Source organism: Apis laboriosa, unplaced genomic scaffold (assembly GCF_014066325.1).
Source record: "Apis laboriosa isolate Shangri-la unplaced genomic scaffold, ASM1406632v1 scaffold18_cov149, whole genome shotgun sequence".
Classification (NCBI taxonomy): domain Eukaryota; kingdom Metazoa; phylum Arthropoda; class Insecta; order Hymenoptera; family Apidae; genus Apis; species Apis laboriosa.
The window spans coordinates 2,824,549-2,845,649 of NW_025222233.1; the positions used below are offsets into that span (position 1 = coordinate 2,824,549).

Consider the following 21,101-nt stretch of genomic DNA (forward strand, 5'->3'; position numbering starts at 1 on the left):
ATTTCACTTTTTACTTAATATTAATTTATTTATAGAATTTATTGTTAATTATAAGCTTATAATATTTAATTTAAATACAATTTGTGTTTTTTTTAGTATGCATGATGTGAAGTAATGAAAGAAATACATAGTAAAAATATATAGAACTAAATATAAATATAAAGAAAATCTATTATTTATTTTTCTAAGATAATTTCTCCTAAGATAATTTTCTTGAGAAAATTTTAAAATTTTGTTATAAGAGTTAAGTGATAAATTTTATAAAATATATTGTAAAATATTAAAAATATTTTTTAATGAAACTTTTCACATTATTAGAAATTTATCATTAATTTTATTTTCAACTAAAACTATGGTTAATTGCATTTGATATGTATATAAATAAATATGTAATTTTAATGAAAAATTCAAAGCAGGCATGAAATATATACACACTATAGCCTAACAAAAGTGTGTTTATAGCATTGAATCTTCGGCCAAGAGACAAGCATATATAGTCAGCCTAAATGTAAAGAATAAACATCTAATAAATGGGTCCAATAAACATGCCCAAAATGGTGTCAGAAATGATCCGGTTATATCAGAATCAACTTCACATCACAAGAATGGCTTTTTAAGTCAAGGCGAATTGGGTGAGCTCTATGTGAGGTACGATATTATTTATTTTGTCTGCTTTGCAGAATAAATCATCATATTTTATCATTTTTTTATCATATTTATCAAATCCAAATAATTACTCAATATTATATTCATGAATAATAAATATATATTAATAGAATTTTTATTTTGTTAGATTGTTAAATTTATTATATATTATTATTTATGTTAATAATTTTGAGTTTAAAATATAAAATAACACATATTTCATATTTCAAGTATAATATTATTCTAATATTAATTTTATTAATTTATGAAAAAAAATATCATTCTGTAAAGCGGGCAAATTTATAGATCTTTTTTTTATTTTTCTTATAAAACAATAATAAAAAATTTAAAATCGTGAGTCATTTTGTAAAAAATTTGATGAATTTTGTATTATATACGACCTTATATAGCACCCTTCCCAATTCAGCCATATAAAAAATAACCATTAACTGATTCGCATTTTATTAATAATAATTTTAATTGTAAAAATTTAGATATATATAAATGTAAATTATAAAAAATTAATAGAATATAAACGGAATATTAATAAAATCTATTAATAGATTATTTGATTTTTTATTGTATCATAATTAATATCAATCACTTGCATGTAATATATATCTCATATTTACCTTATATAAAAATTTTAATATATATACATATACATATATTTTTAATATATATCTCATATTTATGTTGTAGTAAATTTTAATTTTATATAAAAGATTTTTACAATAATTTTATATGTTTTGTGTTTATATAAAATAAACACAAATATACATTATGTTTCAGAATAATATTTTATGATAATATTAATGCATGCATAATTGATAATACTTTTTCTATTGTATTATGATGATAATTTATATGTATAATTTATAAGTAAATTTTATACTTAGGAGTGGTCTTCTAAACTTTTGTGCAGTGGCACTAGCTTTAAATGATTTGGGTTATAAAGCAATTGGTATAAGACTCGACAGTGGCGATTTAGCATATCAAAGTAATTTCGCCAGAGATTTGTTTGAAAGAATTGGTATTAAATATAATATACCTTGGTTTGGGAAATTAACAATCTGTGCATCAAATGACATCAATGAAGAGACCATTCTAAGTTTAAATGAACAGGTAGATAAATACAATATGAAAAAATACAATTTCAGTTTATCATAAATTTTTTTATTTTTATAAAAAATATTGATTTTATAGAATCATAAGATTGATTGTTTTGGAATTGGAACGCATTTGGTAACATGTCAAAAACAACCAGCACTAGGTTGCGTTTATAAAATGGTTGAAATTAATGATCAACCTAGAATAAAAATCAGTCATGATGTTAGTAAAATAACAATACCTGGTAAAAAAGTTGCATTTAGATTATATGGAGCAGATGGATGTGCTTTAATTGATCTCTTACAAAGATCAACAGAAGAAATACCACAAGTAAAACATAAAGTTCTTTGTAGACATCCTTTTCAAGAGTCAAAAAGAGCTTATGTTATTCCAACGCGAGTGGAGCCACTACATAAGGTAAATTAATAAAATATAAATTTCTATAATAAATTTCATAATTTAATTCAATAAAAATTTCATAATTTATAATATTTTTCTATAAATACTTAGGTTTATTGGAAAAATGGTAAATTATGCCAACCTTTACTTACATTACAAGAAATACGAAATAAAGTCCAAGAGTCTTTAAGAACACTTAGAAATGATCACAAGAGAAACCTAAATCCTACACCATATAAAGTGAGTTTTAATACTTTGAATTATAAAATATTTCGTTAAAATTGAAAATTATGATAATTTATACAGGTTGCTGTTAGTGATGATTTGTATAATTTTATACATGATTTATGGTTACAACACGCACCCATTGGTGAACTTTCGTGAAACTGTAAATACATCATTATTATAAGAAAGTAACAAAAAAAAGATCACGTATTTAAATAGCCTATCAACATATTATTCAAAGATTTAAAATTTTATCTGTACAAGTATTTGACTATAATAGTACATATACATTATTTTGATAACTTATAAAAATTGTATTTTGATAACTTGTAAAAATTATTTTATATTCATATAGCTTTACAAGTATAGGATGAATTGTTTGTAGGAAACAAAAGTATAGATTATAAATATGAAAATGTATACAAATGTATAAATGTATACAACAAGTATAGAATGTGTGATAGTATATGTAACTATCATACATATTTAGCTACTTTTGATTTTTAAAAACATAGAAAATGAATAAACATAAATTAATAATGCACAAGTAATTTCATATGTAAATAGGAAACATTGAATGTATATAATAGAAGAAAAATTATAGAATCGGCAATGTAAATTAAGTGTAAATATTCATTAATATGTCTAAAATTTTTTTTTATATATTAATATCATTTATTGATAATATTTTCTATATTTTCTAGTTTAAAAAAGAATTACGAATTTTTTTTATAATGAAAATAAAAGAAATTGAAAAGAGAAAAATAATTTTGTAAAATAAAAATGTATGTACTTACTCAATATAAGTAATTCAATATATATTTATAAGCAATGAAAAAAATTAAAATTTAAAGACGATTTCTCCTTGAAAAAAAATGTACAAAGTTTGAGCATAATAAAAATATAAAATTTTAAAATATATAAAGCTGTACAAAAAAATATAGAGAGAAATCTTTTTAATATGTAATATAAAAAAAAACATTTTAATCATTAAATATATTACGAAATTTTCATTAAATTTTTATTTTTGAAATTACCTATTTCATTCAAGAGAATTTTTATAATTTAATCTTATTTACACAAAAATTTTATTATTTTACATATTAAATATGCTGTCTTTTCAAATTAAAGTTCATGTAAATCAAATATATCAATAAAAAATAAAAATTTTTATAAAAATTTGTTATTTATTAATCGAATTTATTATCTAAAATATTATTATCAATATGATCAATTTTTAAGCGTAAAAAATATGTAATAAAAATTTTTCTTTTTTTTATATTATAGTTATTATACTTATATTCTCAAAAAACTCAATAAAGAATTTAATTATTCCATTTAATCATTTCTATCTTATGGAAGTTAAAATAATATGTTTTATATTTCTTGAGTATTAGTTTCTACAATTTTTAAAATCAATATTCATTTAAGTATTAAATATATTTTATAAACATATAAAAAAATAAAATAATCATATTGTATTAACATTAAATATATTATATCATCGTTATAATAATATCCTTTATTTAAAAGAAAAACAGGTAATCTTTCTAGATAAAATATTTACGATGAAATAGAAGAGGTTATATATGATAAAAATCAAAGAATTACAAATAATAAATTATGATTCGAAAATATTTTACAATATGTGCAATTTAGTTCTTTCTGCAGATATTTATATATATGTATATATATTTATACACATACACACAAATATAAATATATATATATATATACATACATACATTATATATATACATACATATTCCCTTTTTTAGCAAATAACCAATTTATATTGAATTCTATAATTATACATCTTTTTTTAATTTGTGATATTTTTTAATAAACATTAAAAAAACATTAAATATTAAAAATTTTGTTTCATTTTACCACTAAAATTTAAAAAGTAACTAAAAAAATAGATGGGAAAATCGTAATATTTTTCCTTATTTTTTCTATACATTTTACAGGAAAAGAAAAATTGTATTGATACAATTATAATGGATTTATACTAAAAAAAGTAAAGAAGACACTTCGTATTTTATCTTAATCATATATTAAAATTAATTAACTTTAAACTTGTATTATAAAAGATACAACAAAAAATATGAAAGGATTTCCACAAATTATTATAAAAATTTGCCCATTCATTGCATTGTTATATAGTATAATTGTTATTATTTTAACAATATATATTAATGAAAAACTTACTCCAGTTTTCATATTTTTTTGTATTCAAGTATATTTAAATTGGTATTCAATATATGCTATAAGTCAAAATGCAACAATTATGGAAGTTAAAATAATAGGAAAAAAATTATTAATACATAATAAAGCAGAAAATAATGCTGAACATAAATATTGGTATTGTGAAAAATGTATTAATTATACATGCAAACCAACACAACATTGTATTTTTTGTAAAAAGTGTTTCCATTTTCGTGATCATCATTGTTTTTTTTTGGGTGCTTGTATATTAAGGCAAAATATAGGTAATTTCATTTTATTTTGTTTTTATACATCATTAACATGTATATATTCATTATGTATTCTTGGACCATATTTATATGAGAATATTAATCGTGTAATAAGAACAGATACAGATTCTTTTAATATATTTTTGAATTTCTGTTTTCCTATTGCTCTTATCAAATTATTATATTCTAGAGAAAATACTTATATATTACTTGTTACAATATTTGATATATTAGTTTCTATTTTATGTATTTGTTTGATATATGCAACATGGAAATTGCATAGTTGTATGACAGGTAAACAAAAATATGCAAATATATCAGAAAAACAAACTTTGAAAGAAATTTTTGGAAGTTACGGTCTGTCAAATATTATTTTTCCATATAATGGTCTCATAGGAACTAGAGATCTTAATGGGAAATATGAATTGAAGCAAATATAATATAATAAAAACAAATGACTAGAATAGTTAAAATTACCATAAATGATAATAATAATAAATATAACTAAATGAAGAAATTTATTAAGATAATTAAATAAAAAAATATATTTATGCATTTTTCATATAAACAATGTATATACAATAAAATACATTTCTCAATTATGTAAATTATATTATATTGTAATAAATATCATATACATCTAATACATTTACATATTTATACTTCTGTATGAATCATAAATCATTGCACTCTTCATAAATTTTTATACATATAATATTATAATATTTTCCATTACGAGATTCACATATATAATAAAGATTATAACAAAAACAATAAGAAACATTCATTTTATTTGGCCTTTAAAATAATAATAATTTTTTAATACAATTTTTTTGAAAATTATTAATAAAATTATTTTCTTAGAGATATTTAAAAATAATGTGAAAATTTTTTTTACAAACATATAAAATATTAGATATTGATCTGAAGATAATGAAAAGAAATAAATTAATAAAATATTTATATAAATTTTAATTCATTTGTTATAATTGTCATTATTATTATCAAGAAAAATTTTATATTATACTAAAAAATTTATTTTATAATTCTGTATGAATATGATGTTGAGCTTTAAAATCATTAGGATGAATAAATACTCCTTCTGTTGTCATCCATTCAATATGAGGAGAACTAGAGGAATATTCGCCTACCACTTCAGTTTGTCCAGTAATGGGATTACCATAAACTCTTCCACTTACTGCTAAATATCTATAAAATAACAGAATTTTTTAATAATAATTTTTAATTTGTTCCTGCTTTTACAAGCCATTAAGAATTATTAATTATTAAGGAATTTTTTTATACATAATATAAAAATATAGAAAACTCACGTATCTGTATCTACATGTTTCAACATAATTGATTCATCTCTTCTCCAAAATTCAGTTTGACATATTAAAAGCCAATTATCACCATTATCACCTTCCCCTTTATTATCTCCATAAGCAGATATTTCTTGTTTACCACTAAGTGGTGAACTGACACGATGGGAATGTAGATTTTTTTTTGTTGCTATATGTTCTAATCTTATAATATCTCCACATTTAATTGGTATCCTATAATTATTGCATATTATAATTATTATTTAAAAATCAAATATTGAAATGATTAAATATATACCCTCTGGTACATTGTTTTTTTGTTCCTGCTTTTACAAGCCAATAAGAATTTCCATCTTCTTTAGCTGAGGTTCCTGTTACAGATTGTTGACCACTACCACTTCCATATTTTATATCATGAGAATGTAATCTTACTTTATAATTTACATTCATTAATTTTAATGTAGAACCGCATGTCACATGTTGTGTTCCTTTAGCTGTATACATACATACTTTCTTATTTAATTAAATTAAATTAAAAATAAAGTTTCCTTAAAAATGTACAATTAAATTATACAAATTCTTAGAATTATGAATTTTTAGAAATTTTAAAAAATATATTAAAATAATATTTATTAAAATGATTAGTTTTAATAGAAATTCAATTTTTTAATTATTTTAAATGAAAATAGGTTAACTAAATAATTAATGATTTATAAAGTATTCTATAATAATGAAATCTTTTTCAAATGAAAATTTTATAAAATTTTTGAAATATGATAATTTAGTAACTTAATCAAAAAAAAAAAAAAAAATTAATAATATTTCAAAATATATACATTACTATATGTAATTTTGACGTTTCATGAAAATAAATATTATTAATATACCTTTCACAGGACTTGTCCAAAGTAAAAATATTACGAATGAAATCATAAATGAGAAATAAACGAACTTTTCTCTCATTTTTAAAATAATAAAGTATTCGATCTATAGAGAAATAGAAACTGAAAGTTCAATACACGTACATAAATATATCCATGTTCGTGTTAAATTTCTATTGGTGTAACGTATTCAGGGGTTCTCAATTTTTTGGTTCCTGATTATACATTCATTGTTTACTAATGATAATAAATATAGCTGATATTCATTTAATTTAGATAATTTTGAAAATAATAGGAACGTATTAAAATTATTTTATATTCATGTTTATTATGCAAATATTTTATAAAACATTTTTTTATTTTTCTTTCAAAGAATAATAAAGCTACTAGATATTTCATAGAATTATGTAAAATAATTCATATGAAAAAAATTTGTATTATGCTAAAATTGCAACAACATTCTTGGAATCATACTTTATGTTGGAATAATTTGATTAACATTTTATAAAGTTACATTTGAAAAATACAATAAACAGCAATTTAATCTATAAATTTAGAAACTAACTACTTTTTAGGCAAATTTTTTTAATAATAGCACAAATATTTTTTTTCTATTTATATAATAAAAATGTCTTAATTATATTTCCTTTGAATTGATATATATATATATATATACACATAATTTTGATATTATATTAATATATATATACATATATATATATATAAATATATATATATGTATATATATATATAATTATATATATCCCAATATTGTATAACATTTAGCATGAAAAATATTTTGTAAAAGTCATATAATTAATGCATAATGTTCATATTTGATTATTAAATGTTAGGAATGAAGTATCATATGAGCAGCATTTAAATCTGCTTTCTTATTTAAATAATTCTTATTTAATTGTACAAATGTATCAAGGAACTGTCCAAGCATTCTTGAAATACATTGGTATTGTATTTTAATGATTAATAATGAACACACGCCAATTAATACTCAACAACTTTCGGACGGGTTTTAACATAAACGTATGCTGCTATTATAACAAATATTGCAGCAATTGTTGGTAACACAACTGTAAAAACACGTTGTTTATTTTCCAAAAATTCCTTTTTTCTCTCTTTCTTCTGTTTATTTGTTTCTTTTGTTTTTCCCTTTAATTGACGCATCTTCCTGCTACAAATAAAATATGCATATTAATAAAATAATATTGAAATGAATTTATTACACTTTTTCTTTTACATGTTTTAATATAAAAGTGTTACAATTGAAATTATAAAATTATGATAAAATATTAATAAAAAAGTTTTTAAGTGTTCAAAAAATATTATTGATGAAATTTTTTAATATTTATAATTTTCTATCATTTAAGTCAAAATCCTTATGTTACTATTAATATATTATTTAAAATGATTTTTATAAATTTAATATTTATTATTTCTTTGCAAATATTTTTTTATCCTATTGAATTTATTTTTTAAAAATAATAAAGTAAATTAAATATATTTATATTACATATGTTTATGACAGTTTTAAATGTTATTAATATACACGCGCTTTACAATAATAAACCAAAATAATAAACTTGTATTTTATTCTGTTTAAATAAAAATATAAATTTTAATACCTTTAATATGTATATAATTAAGATAATCAAATATTAAAAAACTTCCCAAAAACTCGTTTTTGGAATTCTCAAGCAATAGAGAAAAGATTTGCGTATATGACACGTAATAAAATAACGCTACCCTACCAATCGCAATTCCTGTCACTTCCGTATAGAGGTACTCAATTGAACTACGTTAATCAGTATAGTTAATTCAAACTATATTTTTATCTATAATATATTATTATATATTTTTCACATAATAACATAAAAATATATTTACATTACTTTTATATTATATTTTCATATAAAATTATTATTAATGTTAATATGTTTAAAATTATAATATAATTAACAGGTTGTAATAATATAAAAAATAATAAATAAATATAAGAATCACTGCTGAATGATTGAATATTGATAAATTAAATTAAGAAAATATAATTCGAAAAATTTATATAATAGATTCGTAAATTATATATAATATATTTTTTGTTTTATTTTTTCATACGAAATTATTCAAAAATTGTTAGAAAGTATTTAATAGCTAATTTATTAATTGTGATTAATATTTAAAAATTTTATTTTACTCTTTATTATTAATATTTTAAGTTATTTAATCTATATATTAATGTCTTATTAAATAACTAATTTCTTTTAATAAAAAATTAATCTAAATATTTATTTTTAATTTTATAAAAAAAATAAACTGTAAGTTAGTATTTTGTATATTTGTACTAAAAAATGTATTTAATAAATTAGGGAATTCTAAGAATATACAAGAATATATAAGAATAATTATATTTCAATACATTTTATTATAAAAGTAATTGATTGATATATATATAATTATTATTGAGATATTTTTAAAGATAAGTATACTATATATTTTATTTAAATATAAAATTTCTGAAGGAAATATATGAATTACATGATGAATCATATTATTAAAAAACATTTAATTTTATCTCCGACATTTTATTTTATTTTACAGTTTAAAGTTATAGCTCTAATTGTATAAAACAATATCCATATATTTTTTTTCCATATTAATTTTTTCACAATAATAATATTATATATTCTATATATAACAAGTATTATTTTAATATTTTTTAATATTATTAAATATTTCTAATATTAATAATAATATTAATAATAATATTCTGTTTGTTGACAATGTTTTTCATTAATTATATTATTTTGTTACCAATTATCTTTGTAATATTTTAAAATTTTGTTTTTAATTTTATTAAATAAATTACTGAAATATAACTTTATTTTAAGGAATATTTAGATTTTTTATTAGTTGGTAATGTATTTGAAATAATAAATATATAGAATATAAAATATAAAATATAAATATATAGAATATAAAAACTAAAGTATTATTAAAATAATCATATATATATATTTCAAATTAAAATTATTGTATAAAATATTCATAATTTTTTTTATTGTACAATTTAATTATTCTCTTGAATATTTTTCATTAGGATTACTTTCCATAATGTCTTGTTTCCATACATATTCTAAGCTATATCCATTTTTAGGCACACATGACTTTATACATGTAAATATTGCTAAAATACCCCAATCAATACAATTTAATGTATTTTCAAAGTCTAAGAAATTTAATAATTGAGGCATAATCTATAAAGAATAATCTTATTAGTTATATCAAAATTTTTATACTACAACAATTTTTATATTGTAAAAATAAAATTTTTTTTATTTCACCTGAAATTCAAATTGTCTTTCTCCATTACATTCTGAACATTTTGGTACTTCATTAATTTTACTAGATCCTGAAATGTATAAAATATTGCCTCCTCTATCATATCTATAAATAGATAAAATTTATTATATATAAATAATGTAATAATCAAGAAATATAAAACAAGGAAAATAAATAATATGAAAACCTTAATATTTGATCTGGATATTTTTTAATAGTTGAAAGAAATTTAGAAAATGTTTCATCTTCCTGTTGATTAGCCATATTCATCAATTCATTTTGTACATCTTCATTTTGAAAAATTCCTGCTTCATTTTTTTGTACCATTGTTTCATATTTTTTAATTTCTTCTTCTTCTTTAATCAAATCATTTGAATTATGTGCATCTTCTTTATCTTCTCTTTCTATAACTATTTCATATTCAGGAAATAAGAATTTATTTATTCTTACTATTTTTTGATTACCATCACAAATCTCTTTATGCCCATGTTTCCAATCATAAATTTGATGAGCTCGACAACAATAATTTACAATTTTACATTTAGAACAATGATTAGGTGCTAATATTCCACAAGTATAACATGTTTTTATCCATTTATTTGTACCTAAAATCACTTTCAATCATTTAAAATTGTTATAATAATCATTAAATAATCATTAATAAAATTTATTAAAGTAATTGTTTTTAACATACATACTAATGTCAATTCTCCAGTTACTTTGTTCTATTGGAGGTTCAGGTGAATAAAATTCATTTATTCTTGGTAATTGAGAACGGAATACTTTTAAATTTCCATTTTTATTTAATTTACAACATTCCATTTTTTTGCATATAAAAATAAAAATTGTTCGATGAAAAGCATATTCGTTATCTTCATATGGTGCATAAATTTGACATAAAAAAATACAAGGTTCTTTACAATATTCACAATGAAAATCTTTTTCTCCAGGTATATCTCTTAAATTAAGCCAAGCTGGTTTACCACCGACTTTACTTGGAAAAAATCTACTTTCTACTTGCCAAGATTCACACTTTTCCACAAAACCTAAATCCAATGTCATTTTATAGAGATTTAAGATTTATTTAATTTATTGAAAATATTTATAAATATTTATTTTGATGATAGTTTAAATACATATTATGACCATGTGCTAATTTATTCTATCTTTTTATTTTTTTACATATCATGTAACTTAAGAAAATGTTACTAGAATTATAACACTATATAAAAAAGAAAAAAATCATATTTTTATTATACTTTGTAACAATATGATTTTATTTAAAAAAAATTACATATAAAAATACTTTATAAGATAGAATACTTTATAATATCACGATGAATATAATAGGAAAAATTCTTAATATTAAAGGAAGTTTACAATCTCAAGAATAATTTTCGTGAATTGTAGTTTTTCCATAGTTGATATATATATATATATATATTTGTGTGATGATATTGGTGATTGATACTTGTTATTTAGGTTACCTGTTTAATCGTAACATTAGATTTCTGAGTTATTTTATTGTGAATTTTGAGAAATGACATCTTTTTTGGAAAGTTTACAATCTTCAACATGCGTATGGTTCGAAATAGGCAACAAACGAAATGTATTGGTGTCTATGTTCGCCGGAACATTGGTAAATATTGAAGTTTATATTATTCTAAATGAAACTGACAGTACAATATATTTTTAATTTAATTATTTCTAAAACATATCAATTTTTATTATTTATTTGTAATAATATTATTTTTATATAATTTTTATTAAATAAGTACACTTTAATGTAATAATTAAAATAATTAAAATAATTAAAATATATGTCTTTTTCTTATTATAATTTTATTTGTCTTTACAAATGATTTATTATAAAATAATTATTTTTTTTTTTTGCAATTTCAGTTTTTTGTAGGATGGTGGTTTATTATTGATGCTCATGCGAAATATCCTAATGAAATGGCGAAGGCATATCATGTATGTGGAATATTTGGAACTATATCTTTATTTATGTAAGAAAATGTTCATGTTTATCATAATATTTCTGACAATAATATGCAATAATTGAAAATAATTATTTAATTTAGGATAAATTCTGTAACGAATGCACAAATGAGAGGTGATGCACTTAATGGTGGTTATCTTGGAGCTAGAGGTGCAAGAGGTTGGTTATTTGTTGGATTTGTAATGGGATTTGCTGCAGTTATTGCAGCTTGTTGGATTTTATTTGCAGATTTTGTAGCTATAGGTTTGTATATTATTTATAATTATAATTAATTATAATATACATCATTTATGATTAATAAAAATATGATTATCATCTTAATATTATTAATTTAATTTTTTAGGAGCTCAACATCATTGGCCTGGTGTAGGTCTCTTTTTACAAAATGTATTTATTTTTTTGGGATCTCTTACTTATAAATTTGGACGATCAGAAGAACTATGAGATTAATCAACATTTGTACATTACAAGCGTTTTTACATATTTGTGCATAAGTTTTTTGTTCTATTTTATTTTCAAATAGAACACTTATTGAGGAACAAATACTTACACACATTGTACTGTGAATTATATTAGTTCATTATAAAATTGTAAACTCTTTTTGTTTTTATTTATTTACATATAAGTAGTTATTTAAATGTTAAACTCATATTAATCATTCATAGCAAATTATTTCTAAATAATTATTGTGTATAAATATTATACTATTATAAAGAGATAATTTGCTTAATAAAATAACAATTTTTTTATAATAGTTTTTTATTATAAAATTTAAGATAAATAGAGCTAAAATTTAAGAGTTTTGTTTTTAATAAATATTCACATATAAATATCACTTTTATTGCAAATACTAATATAATTAATAATGTATTTACTTGTAACAAATTTTGCATTTATTGATGTAATATTAAATGACTGAAAATTAAATATATTTTAATTGATTAAATAAATTGTAATTACATTTATTTATTAATTTTTGTTTATCATTTATTTCTATTTTTTTATTACTAAAAATTAAAATGAAAATATTATTACTAAAATTAAAATAAAAATAAAAGTGATTATTTAATATAGTAAATATATTTTAGTTATTAGAATTAATAATCATAGAAAATAAAATAAAGCATCTTTTTGTGTAATTTTGATTCTTTGAAATTATCTATATTGTAATAAAGTGGGGATGGAATAGCGGTTTATTCGTTTTGATTTGCCAGCGCGGACCAATATAATCGTTTTCTTCCATCTTATTTTACCAATCCCGTTGTGCCACACAAACACATGCTTCTTGTTCAGTTTGATGAAAAAGGTGTACGTTATTTTTCTTGCTTTAAACAAATTGGAACGTACGTATACCTATGTCTAATGGTTTAAGAACAGTAGTTCTTTTGTCGTCAGACTAATATTTTTAAAAAAAGACGAAAAAGTGAGTAAAGTTCTTTGAAATTTTTTTTAAATTTCTGGTTACCATAACCAAATTTGACAGTTTTGCAGAAGTCTCGTGTAATTGAAATTTATCTTTCACATAATTATGTTTTACACGAAGATTTATATATAATTTTCTTATAAATTGTTTTATAGATTTCTTTTTATTTATAATATTTGCAGTAATTTCATGTTTATTATATTTATTTCAAAATTTCTTTAGATACTGTACTATTCAATATTATAATTTGAGTTTCTTTATAGAAAATTTAATTTTTCTTATTAAATGAACTTATGTTCTTTTGTTTAAAATTTTTTTAATTATGAAAAATATTTATTAAATATTATTTTTTTATTATTTAACATTTAAAAACATTGAGTTAAGATATTTAATAAATATCTTAAAAATTAAATTTAAATATAACATATATTTTTATATGTCGTAAATTATAGATGAAACCAAGTGGAATAAATATGTCCATTATTTGGTTATTATTGATTACTATTGTAACTTTTATTGACCATAGCAATGGCATTGCTGTTATGAGTATTGATATAGGTAGTGAATCAATGAAAGTTGCTATTGTTTCAGTAAGTAAACTTTATTTTATTATTAAACTATTAATGTATTTTATTATTCATAAATTTTATTAATATTATTTATTAATGATTTATGTAGCCTGGTGTTCCTATGGAAATAGCTTTGAATAAGGAATCAAAGAGAAAAACACCAGTTACAATTGCATTTAGAAATGGAGAAAGAAGTTTTGGAGAAGATGCTCAAATAGTGGGAATTAGATCACCCCAAAATAGTTTTTCTTATATTCTAGATCTTTTAGGAAAATATATAGATAATCCTATAGTAGAACTTTATAAAAAAAGATTTCCATATTATGATATTATATCTGATGAAGAACGTAAAACAATTACATTTAGGCTAGATGAGAATACTACATATACTCCAGAAGAATTACTTGCACAAATTTTGCATAAAGGAAAAGAATTTGCAGAAAATTCAGCTGGTCAAAAGATAAGTGAAGCAGTAATAACTGTTCCAGGATTTTTCAATCAAATTGAAAGGACAGCTCTTATGCAAGCTGCAGATCTTGCAGGAATTAAAGTGTTACAACTTATTAATGATTACACTGCAGTTGCATTAAATTATGGAATTTTTCGCAGTAAAGAAATAAATGACACCGCACATTATGTAATGTTCTATGATATGGGAGCTAGCAGTACAACTGCAACAATTGTCAGTTATCAAAATGTGAAAACGAAGGAAAAGGGATTTATTGAAACTAATCCACATGTTACCATTTTGGGTGTGGGTTATGATCGTACTTTAGGAGGATTAGAAGTGCAAATTAGATTACAACATTATTTAGCAAAGGAATTTGATGCATTAAATAAAACAAAAAATTCTGTATTTAGCAATGTAAGAGCAATGGCAAAACTTTTTAAAGAAGCTGGTCGTGTTAAGAATGTATTAAGTGCAAATACAGATCATTTTGCCCAAATTGAAGGATTAATAGATGAAGTTGACTTTAGATTACAAGTTACCAGAGAAAAATTAGAACATCTTTGTACTGATTTATTCGAGCGAGTAGCAAATCCTATTAAAATTGCTTTAAAAACATCAGGTATATTGAAATAAATTAATAAATAAAACATCAGGTATATTGAAATGTATTAAATTAAAATATATTTATTATATCATAAATTAATGTAAATTTTATAGGTTTAACAATGGATGCTATATCTCAAGTTGTATTAGTGGGAGCTGCTACTAGAATGCCAAAGATACAAGAACATTTAAGTCAATATTTAACAATTGAGTTGTCTAAAAACATTAATACAGATGAAGCAGCTGTATTAGGAGCAGTATATAAAGCTGCAGATCTTAGTAAAGGATTTAAAGTAAAAAAATTTGTTACTAAAGATGCTGTATTGTTTCCCATTCATATTGTTTTTGATAGAACAGTTAATAATAGAATAAAACAAGTAAGATTTTATTTTTATGTATTTGTATATATTGTATATATTATATTGTATATATTATATTATATATATTGTTATTCTTTTTTCTTTTTTTTACTATTTCTTAAAATTTTTTATCAAAATTGAATATTATACAAAAAATTATATTTTTAGGTAAAAAAATCATTATTTAATAAAATGAATCCTTACCCACAGAAGAAAATTATTACATTTAATAAGTATACAGAAAATTTTCAATTTCATATTAATTATGCCGAATTAGACTATTTACCATTTAATGAAATAGCGTATGTATATTTAATAGTTATTTTTTAAAATATATTTATGTTTATTTATTATAGTGTCTTAATTTTAGTGCTATAGGTAATTTCAATCTATCTACAATAACTTTATCTGGTATTACTGAAGCTTTAGATAAACATCTTAAAGATGGAGCAGAAAGTAAAGGCATTAAAGCACATTTTGCTATGGATGAAAGTGGCATATTGAATTTGGTGAATGTAGAATTAGTATCGGAAAAATCAAGTTTAGCTCCTGATGAAGAAGAGAGTACTTTTTCAATACTTGGTTCAACTATTAGTAAACTTTTTGCAGGTTTGCGTAGAATGCATTGCAAAAAATGCTACTATTTACTAATTTATAATAATTGCTATTAGTATTTATTTTATAATAATTGTTTTTTTTTGTTAAATATATAAGAATTCAGCAATTTAGAACTTTACTTGGAAAAATGAATCATTAGAATAATTTTTTTTAAATGTATAACCATTTTTTGCAAGCATTTGTAAAGTATTTTAAATGACATAAAAGAAACATAAAATATATTTTAAAAATAAATTTAAATCAGTTTTATCAGTTATAACTTTTTTTACAAAATTACGCAAAACAAGTATAATTATATTTTATATAATTTTATTTTATTAATTTTTTTGTAAATATAAATGAAATATTAAAATAAATATATTTAAAAAATGTAGGATTAGAAGACAAAGAAGGAAAATCAGAAGAACCATCAAAAGAAGATATAAAACCAGTTCATGAAGAATCTGAATATTCTGAATTACAAAAGGAGACAGAAGATAAAATGAAAAAGAAAAATGATAGTATAGTTACAGAAGATAATAAAATAGTAAATAAAACTGAAAAAATAGAAAAAGAGAAAGAAAAAAAGGCTACAATTGTAACAATTAAAGATCCTATTAAAGCTGATGAAATCAAGTTAGGATCAAAAATTCTTTCTGGAGATAAACTTGTTGAATCTCAAGCAAAGTGAGTATAAATAACTGCATAATAATTTTATGTAGAATATGTTCTACATATTTTCTATTAATCATTAACTTAAATATCATATGATCATTTTAGATTGCATCGTTTGGATGTATATGATTTCGAAAAAACAAAACGTGAAACAGCTTTGAATAATTTAGAAACATTTATAATTGATGCTCAACAAAAATTAGAATCCGAAGAATATGCTACCGTTGCTACATCTCAAGAAGCAGAAAGCATATTGAAAGCATGTTCTGAAATTTCTGAATGGCTATATGAAGATGGATTCAGTGTAACTGCTGAAATATATGAAGAAAAACTATCATATCTTCAGAAACTTACTAATGATGTATACGAACGTGTTTATGAACACAGAGAACGCCCAGAAGCATTAAAAGGCATGACATCTATGTTAAATGCAAGCACAACATTTTTAAATAATATGCGCAATTTGAGTTTATCTAATGAAATTTTTACTCAAATTGAAATAGAAACATTAGAGAAAGTAATTAATGAAACTCAGGTAAATTATTTTATTATAATTTAAAATATTTATAAATAATTATTATATTGTTATATATATAAATGTATAATTATTTTCATAGGAATATTACGATACAATTGTTAAATCTTTTACTGAGACAGCTTTATATGAACCTGTGAAATATAAAGTTCGTGATATTGTAAATAAAATGGCATTACTTGATAGGGAAGTGAATTATCTTATTAATAAAGCAAAAATATGGAGACCAAAACAAGAATCTACTACAAATCATACAGAGAACATAAATGAAACTACAACAAATTCAAAAGAAGGGCCAGAATCAGATTCTAAGCCTGAATCTCAGACAGAAAACCTTCAAAATGAAAATCCTAAAAATGCAGAAGTACAAAATGAAAAGTCATTAGATTCAGAAAAATCCACGGAATCAAATAATGAACCTAAGATTGTTCATAAAAGTACTCAAGAAGAAATACATCAAGAACTTTAAAAAAAGATTTATCTAAAAGTGTGTGATTTTTATTATTGACCGATAGTATTTCGGTTATTTATATAATAAGTTAAACAATTTGTTATGCTATAGGACAGATTTATGAATGCATTTAGAAATCTAAATCAAATTCGAAAAATTGTGTGTCATTTTGGCTAGATGAATTATTTTGCAAATCTGAATATTATGTTATTTTATTCAATTTTATATATTTGTATAAAATTAATAAGAAATATTTAATTCATTTTTCATACAAAAAAATAAGAGTATTATTTCATGATGTTTTGCATATAAAAGAAAAAAAAAAAACCGACCATCATATAAAAAAATCATTTTTTAAGTGCCAAGTAGTAAATTTGAACATAATAGTTTTAAACAATTATTATCAAATACATTTATTAAATGAATAAATTATGAAGTCATTATTTAACAAATGATACATATACATCATTATTTGGTCGGATTTATCTACTATGAATATAATGTTTAATTGTGATACTTTTCATATTTTATTCTTAGATATGCTCTATGCTATAATTTAAAGCTGATTTTCTATATTTACATCAAGCATTATAATTACACATGCATACATATGAAACAATTTTTCTAAAAAAACACATTTTTATTTTTATTTTTTTAAAAAAATTTCACAGTCATTATTTTTTACATTCCTAATTAATTAATCCTAGCCATAAAAAACGCCTAACTTTACAGCATCTTATACACATATGATACATGCACGCGCCTCACTGCATTTATAATATAATTTTTTATAATTACATATTTAATTATATGATTAAATACATGTAATTTGATATGTCATGAATTATATTAAGTGAGGTGAATCCATATCTAATGTTGTTTGTTTAAAAAAAATGCATTTTTTATACATTTAATATGCAATTTGCATTTTATATACAAAATAATTTTTTTCTCTTAAAAATTTCTCTAAATTAATTAAATGCAAATGAATCTAATTTATATAAATTATTGTTTTGGGCGAATAAAACAATGTGTAGGATATTAATGAACAAAAGAATAAAAAAAATTGATGTTATTTTATTAGCACATTTTATATTAAATTTAATAATTGTAAAAAAATATAGATATGCAAAGTCTTCCTGCAATTATATGCAATATCAAATAACATAATTTATAATTATTTATTTATTTTTATATAACATGAAAATAATTATTATTGATATGTGATTTATTTTTTTTTATTTTTATTCCTTAATACATTAAAAAATATTCGATATTTTAAATTTTGTGAAATTTAAGATTAAACATTATATTATATATGTAAATGTAATAAACTTACATTATTTAATATTTATAACAATTAAAATAAAAAATTTTAAAATATTTTATTCAATATTATTATTACTATATTTTGAAAAAGGAAATAAAAATTTATTATTAATTTTTAGATGTGATTATAGAAATATACTAATAATTCAAAAGGATCATATAGTTTAAAAGCTACATTTGATTTCGTGTTGTGTCGCTAGATCGTTCCACAATCGCGAGAAAATAGTACAAAAACGTTCACAAGTAAATACAAGTTGTTTTGGTATATTAACTTCTTCATTTTTTAATGCATTTTGATATATAAAAATAAAATATCTTACAATATTGAATATGTAAATCAAAAATTAATTTTTTGTGATTTATTAATCGCTTTTTGATTTGTGTTGTTCAGAATAATTATGAAACATGCAACTTAACCCCGTTTTTAATGATTTTATTTAAAAAAATGAATAATTTTGATTTTTAGCTTCCAAAATTAATTTTTTCTAGGGACGTTTATTTATTAAAAATCATGTCGTTACGTCAATTTTTTCAATTATTATTGAAAAGAGTTGGACCTATTCTGGTAACATTCTGAATGTTATTTAATAAGTAATTTTGGAAATTTTTTTATATTTTATCTTTTTAAATACTTTTTTCTATTGTTTAGTATGCTACAAGTTCTACATATATAAATCAGCCAGAAACTAACAAACCAACAGCAGATGATAAATTACAATTTGAACCAATTGATATAAAAAAATTAACTCCTGAATATATGATTCAACAATCAACCATAGATGCTGTTAATAGTGCAACGCAATCACTAACTGTTGCATATACAGCAATAATGAAAGCAAGTAATGAATATAAGTATGTCTCGTAAAAATTGAAGAACTGTTTAATAGATATATGATAATAAAACTTTATCATATCATCAAAATTATATAAAAATATTTTTTAGGGTATTATTAAACGAATTAATTTCTCTTTCAAGAGAAACTTTAGAGTTAAATGTTAATGATACACATTGGGATATGATAGTTGAACTGAGATCAAAAGTACAAAGTAAAAAAGAAATCTTAACTGTAAGAAGAAATAAAATAAATTTATATTAGTTTTATTAGATCTATTAAAAAATATGTTTAATATATTTTTGTAGAAGTTGACAGGATATATTGAATATGTACACAAAATGGCAGTAGCTGTTTCAGAAATAAGTTATTTGTCTGGAATGGATAATTTATCTTTCACTCTTACTCAAAGAATAGATGATGCATTAAGAAACATAAAAAAAGAAATTAACCATATTATGGTACTTGAACAAGAATATTGTAATGTGCAAAAAGAATGCATTAAAAATTGTAAGTATAATGGAATTAATGATAATAGATAAGTTAATTCTTTTTAATTTTATTTTATTTTTTTTATAGCTAATAAAACAGATACCAAGTCTGCAGATAAAGTAAAAATTAATGAATTAACTTAATGTAGTAAAATATTTTTTGTTTATAATTTAAAATTTATGTTTAAGATTTTATACAATAAACAGAAATAATATGTTAAAAATAAATTACTTATATATTTCATTTTTTTGAAATATAGTTCATATTATTATGTATATAAATTTTAAAAAATACAGAAATAAAATTATATAATTCAGAAAGAAAATGAAAGAAATGAAAGAATTTCTATATAGTTAGTTTCAAACAAAA

The 21,101-nt window shown here is 20.6% G+C and overlaps 7 protein-coding genes across 13 annotated transcripts in view; 5 read left to right on the plus strand and 2 right to left on the minus strand.

The window, feature by feature from the left end:
• LOC122711810 (nicotinate phosphoribosyltransferase) overlaps positions 1 to 3,031 on the plus strand; it is a 6,150-nt gene extending 3,119 nt beyond the window's left edge. The window contains exons 7-11 of one of the 2 annotated variants that reach the window (XM_043930877.1): positions 463 to 648; positions 1,545 to 1,770; positions 1,852 to 2,172; positions 2,266 to 2,394; positions 2,461 to 3,030. In XM_043930877.1, the coding sequence (XP_043786812.1) occupies positions 463 to 648; positions 1,545 to 1,770; positions 1,852 to 2,172; positions 2,266 to 2,394; positions 2,461 to 2,538 (940 nt within the window). In that variant the 3' untranslated portion in view covers positions 2,539 to 3,030. Of the gene's footprint in view, positions 1 to 462; positions 649 to 1,544; positions 1,771 to 1,851; positions 2,173 to 2,265; positions 2,395 to 2,460 lie in introns of both variants that reach the window. The other variant, XM_043930878.1, reaches the window with a different exon arrangement.
• Positions 3,032 to 4,483: 1,452 nt separating this feature from the next.
• LOC122711939 (palmitoyltransferase ZDHHC22-like) lies at positions 4,484 to 5,353 on the plus strand. Its single transcript, XM_043931135.1, has one exon. It carries the CDS (start codon positions 4,487 to 4,489, stop codon positions 5,294 to 5,296), a length of 810 nt encoding a protein of 269 aa, XP_043787070.1. The 5' UTR covers positions 4,484 to 4,486; the 3' UTR covers positions 5,297 to 5,353.
• Positions 5,354 to 5,781: 428 nt separating this feature from the next.
• On the minus strand, positions 5,782 to 7,546 carry LOC122711915 (stromal cell-derived factor 2). The gene is made up of 4 exons (XM_043931097.1): positions 7,066 to 7,546; positions 6,477 to 6,672; positions 6,188 to 6,412; positions 5,782 to 6,065 (listed from the first exon to the last, which is right to left on the minus strand). Exons 1-4 carry the CDS (start codon positions 7,139 to 7,141, stop codon positions 5,897 to 5,899), a joined length of 666 nt encoding a protein of 221 aa, XP_043787032.1. The 5' UTR covers positions 7,142 to 7,546; the 3' UTR covers positions 5,782 to 5,896.
• A 2,517-nt stretch (positions 7,547 to 10,063) lies between these two features.
• Positions 10,064 to 11,633, minus strand: LOC122711844 (programmed cell death protein 2). 5 transcript variants are annotated; one of them, XM_043930973.1, is made up of 5 exons: positions 11,334 to 11,633; positions 11,112 to 11,195; positions 10,601 to 11,027; positions 10,416 to 10,518; positions 10,064 to 10,328 (listed from the first exon to the last, which is right to left on the minus strand). In XM_043930973.1, exons 1-5 carry the CDS (start codon positions 11,473 to 11,475, stop codon positions 10,146 to 10,148), a joined length of 939 nt encoding a protein of 312 aa, XP_043786908.1. In that variant the 5' UTR covers positions 11,476 to 11,633; the 3' UTR covers positions 10,064 to 10,145. The 5 variants fall into 5 exon arrangements, with proteins under 5 accessions (XP_043786908.1, XP_043786907.1, XP_043786909.1 ...); XM_043930972.1 differs by having other exon boundaries at positions 10,601 to 10,769; positions 10,878 to 11,027; positions 11,112 to 11,620; XM_043930974.1 differs by having other exon boundaries at positions 10,601 to 11,018; positions 11,334 to 11,619.
• A 134-nt stretch (positions 11,634 to 11,767) lies between these two features.
• On the plus strand, positions 11,768 to 13,015 carry LOC122711845 (transmembrane protein 50A). Its single transcript, XM_043930975.1, has 4 exons — positions 11,768 to 12,052; positions 12,316 to 12,422; positions 12,498 to 12,658; positions 12,759 to 13,015. The coding sequence occupies exons 1-4, from the start codon at positions 11,954 to 11,956 to the stop codon at positions 12,857 to 12,859; spliced, it is 468 nt and encodes a 155-aa protein (XP_043786910.1). The 5' UTR covers positions 11,768 to 11,953; the 3' UTR covers positions 12,860 to 13,015.
• A 688-nt stretch (positions 13,016 to 13,703) lies between these two features.
• On the plus strand, positions 13,704 to 19,190 carry LOC122711798 (hypoxia up-regulated protein 1). Of its 2 annotated transcripts, none has more exons than XM_043930860.1 (9): positions 13,704 to 13,838; positions 14,291 to 14,428; positions 14,517 to 15,477; positions 15,576 to 15,838; positions 15,989 to 16,122; positions 16,191 to 16,429; positions 16,813 to 17,104; positions 17,198 to 17,627; positions 17,710 to 19,190. In XM_043930860.1, the coding sequence occupies exons 2-9, from the start codon at positions 14,291 to 14,293 to the stop codon at positions 18,094 to 18,096; spliced, it is 2,844 nt and encodes a 947-aa protein (XP_043786795.1). In that variant the 5' UTR covers positions 13,704 to 13,838; the 3' UTR covers positions 18,097 to 19,190. The 2 variants fall into 2 exon arrangements, with proteins under 2 accessions (XP_043786795.1, XP_043786796.1); XM_043930861.1 differs by having other exon boundaries at positions 16,191 to 16,384.
• A 357-nt stretch (positions 19,191 to 19,547) lies between these two features.
• Positions 19,548 to 20,970, plus strand: LOC122711890. The gene is made up of 5 exons (XM_043931056.1): positions 19,548 to 19,972; positions 20,057 to 20,259; positions 20,351 to 20,474; positions 20,549 to 20,750; positions 20,820 to 20,970. Exons 1-5 carry the CDS (start codon positions 19,919 to 19,921, stop codon positions 20,873 to 20,875), a joined length of 639 nt encoding a protein of 212 aa, XP_043786991.1. The 5' UTR covers positions 19,548 to 19,918; the 3' UTR covers positions 20,876 to 20,970.
• Positions 20,971 to 21,101: the final 131 nt, after the last annotated feature.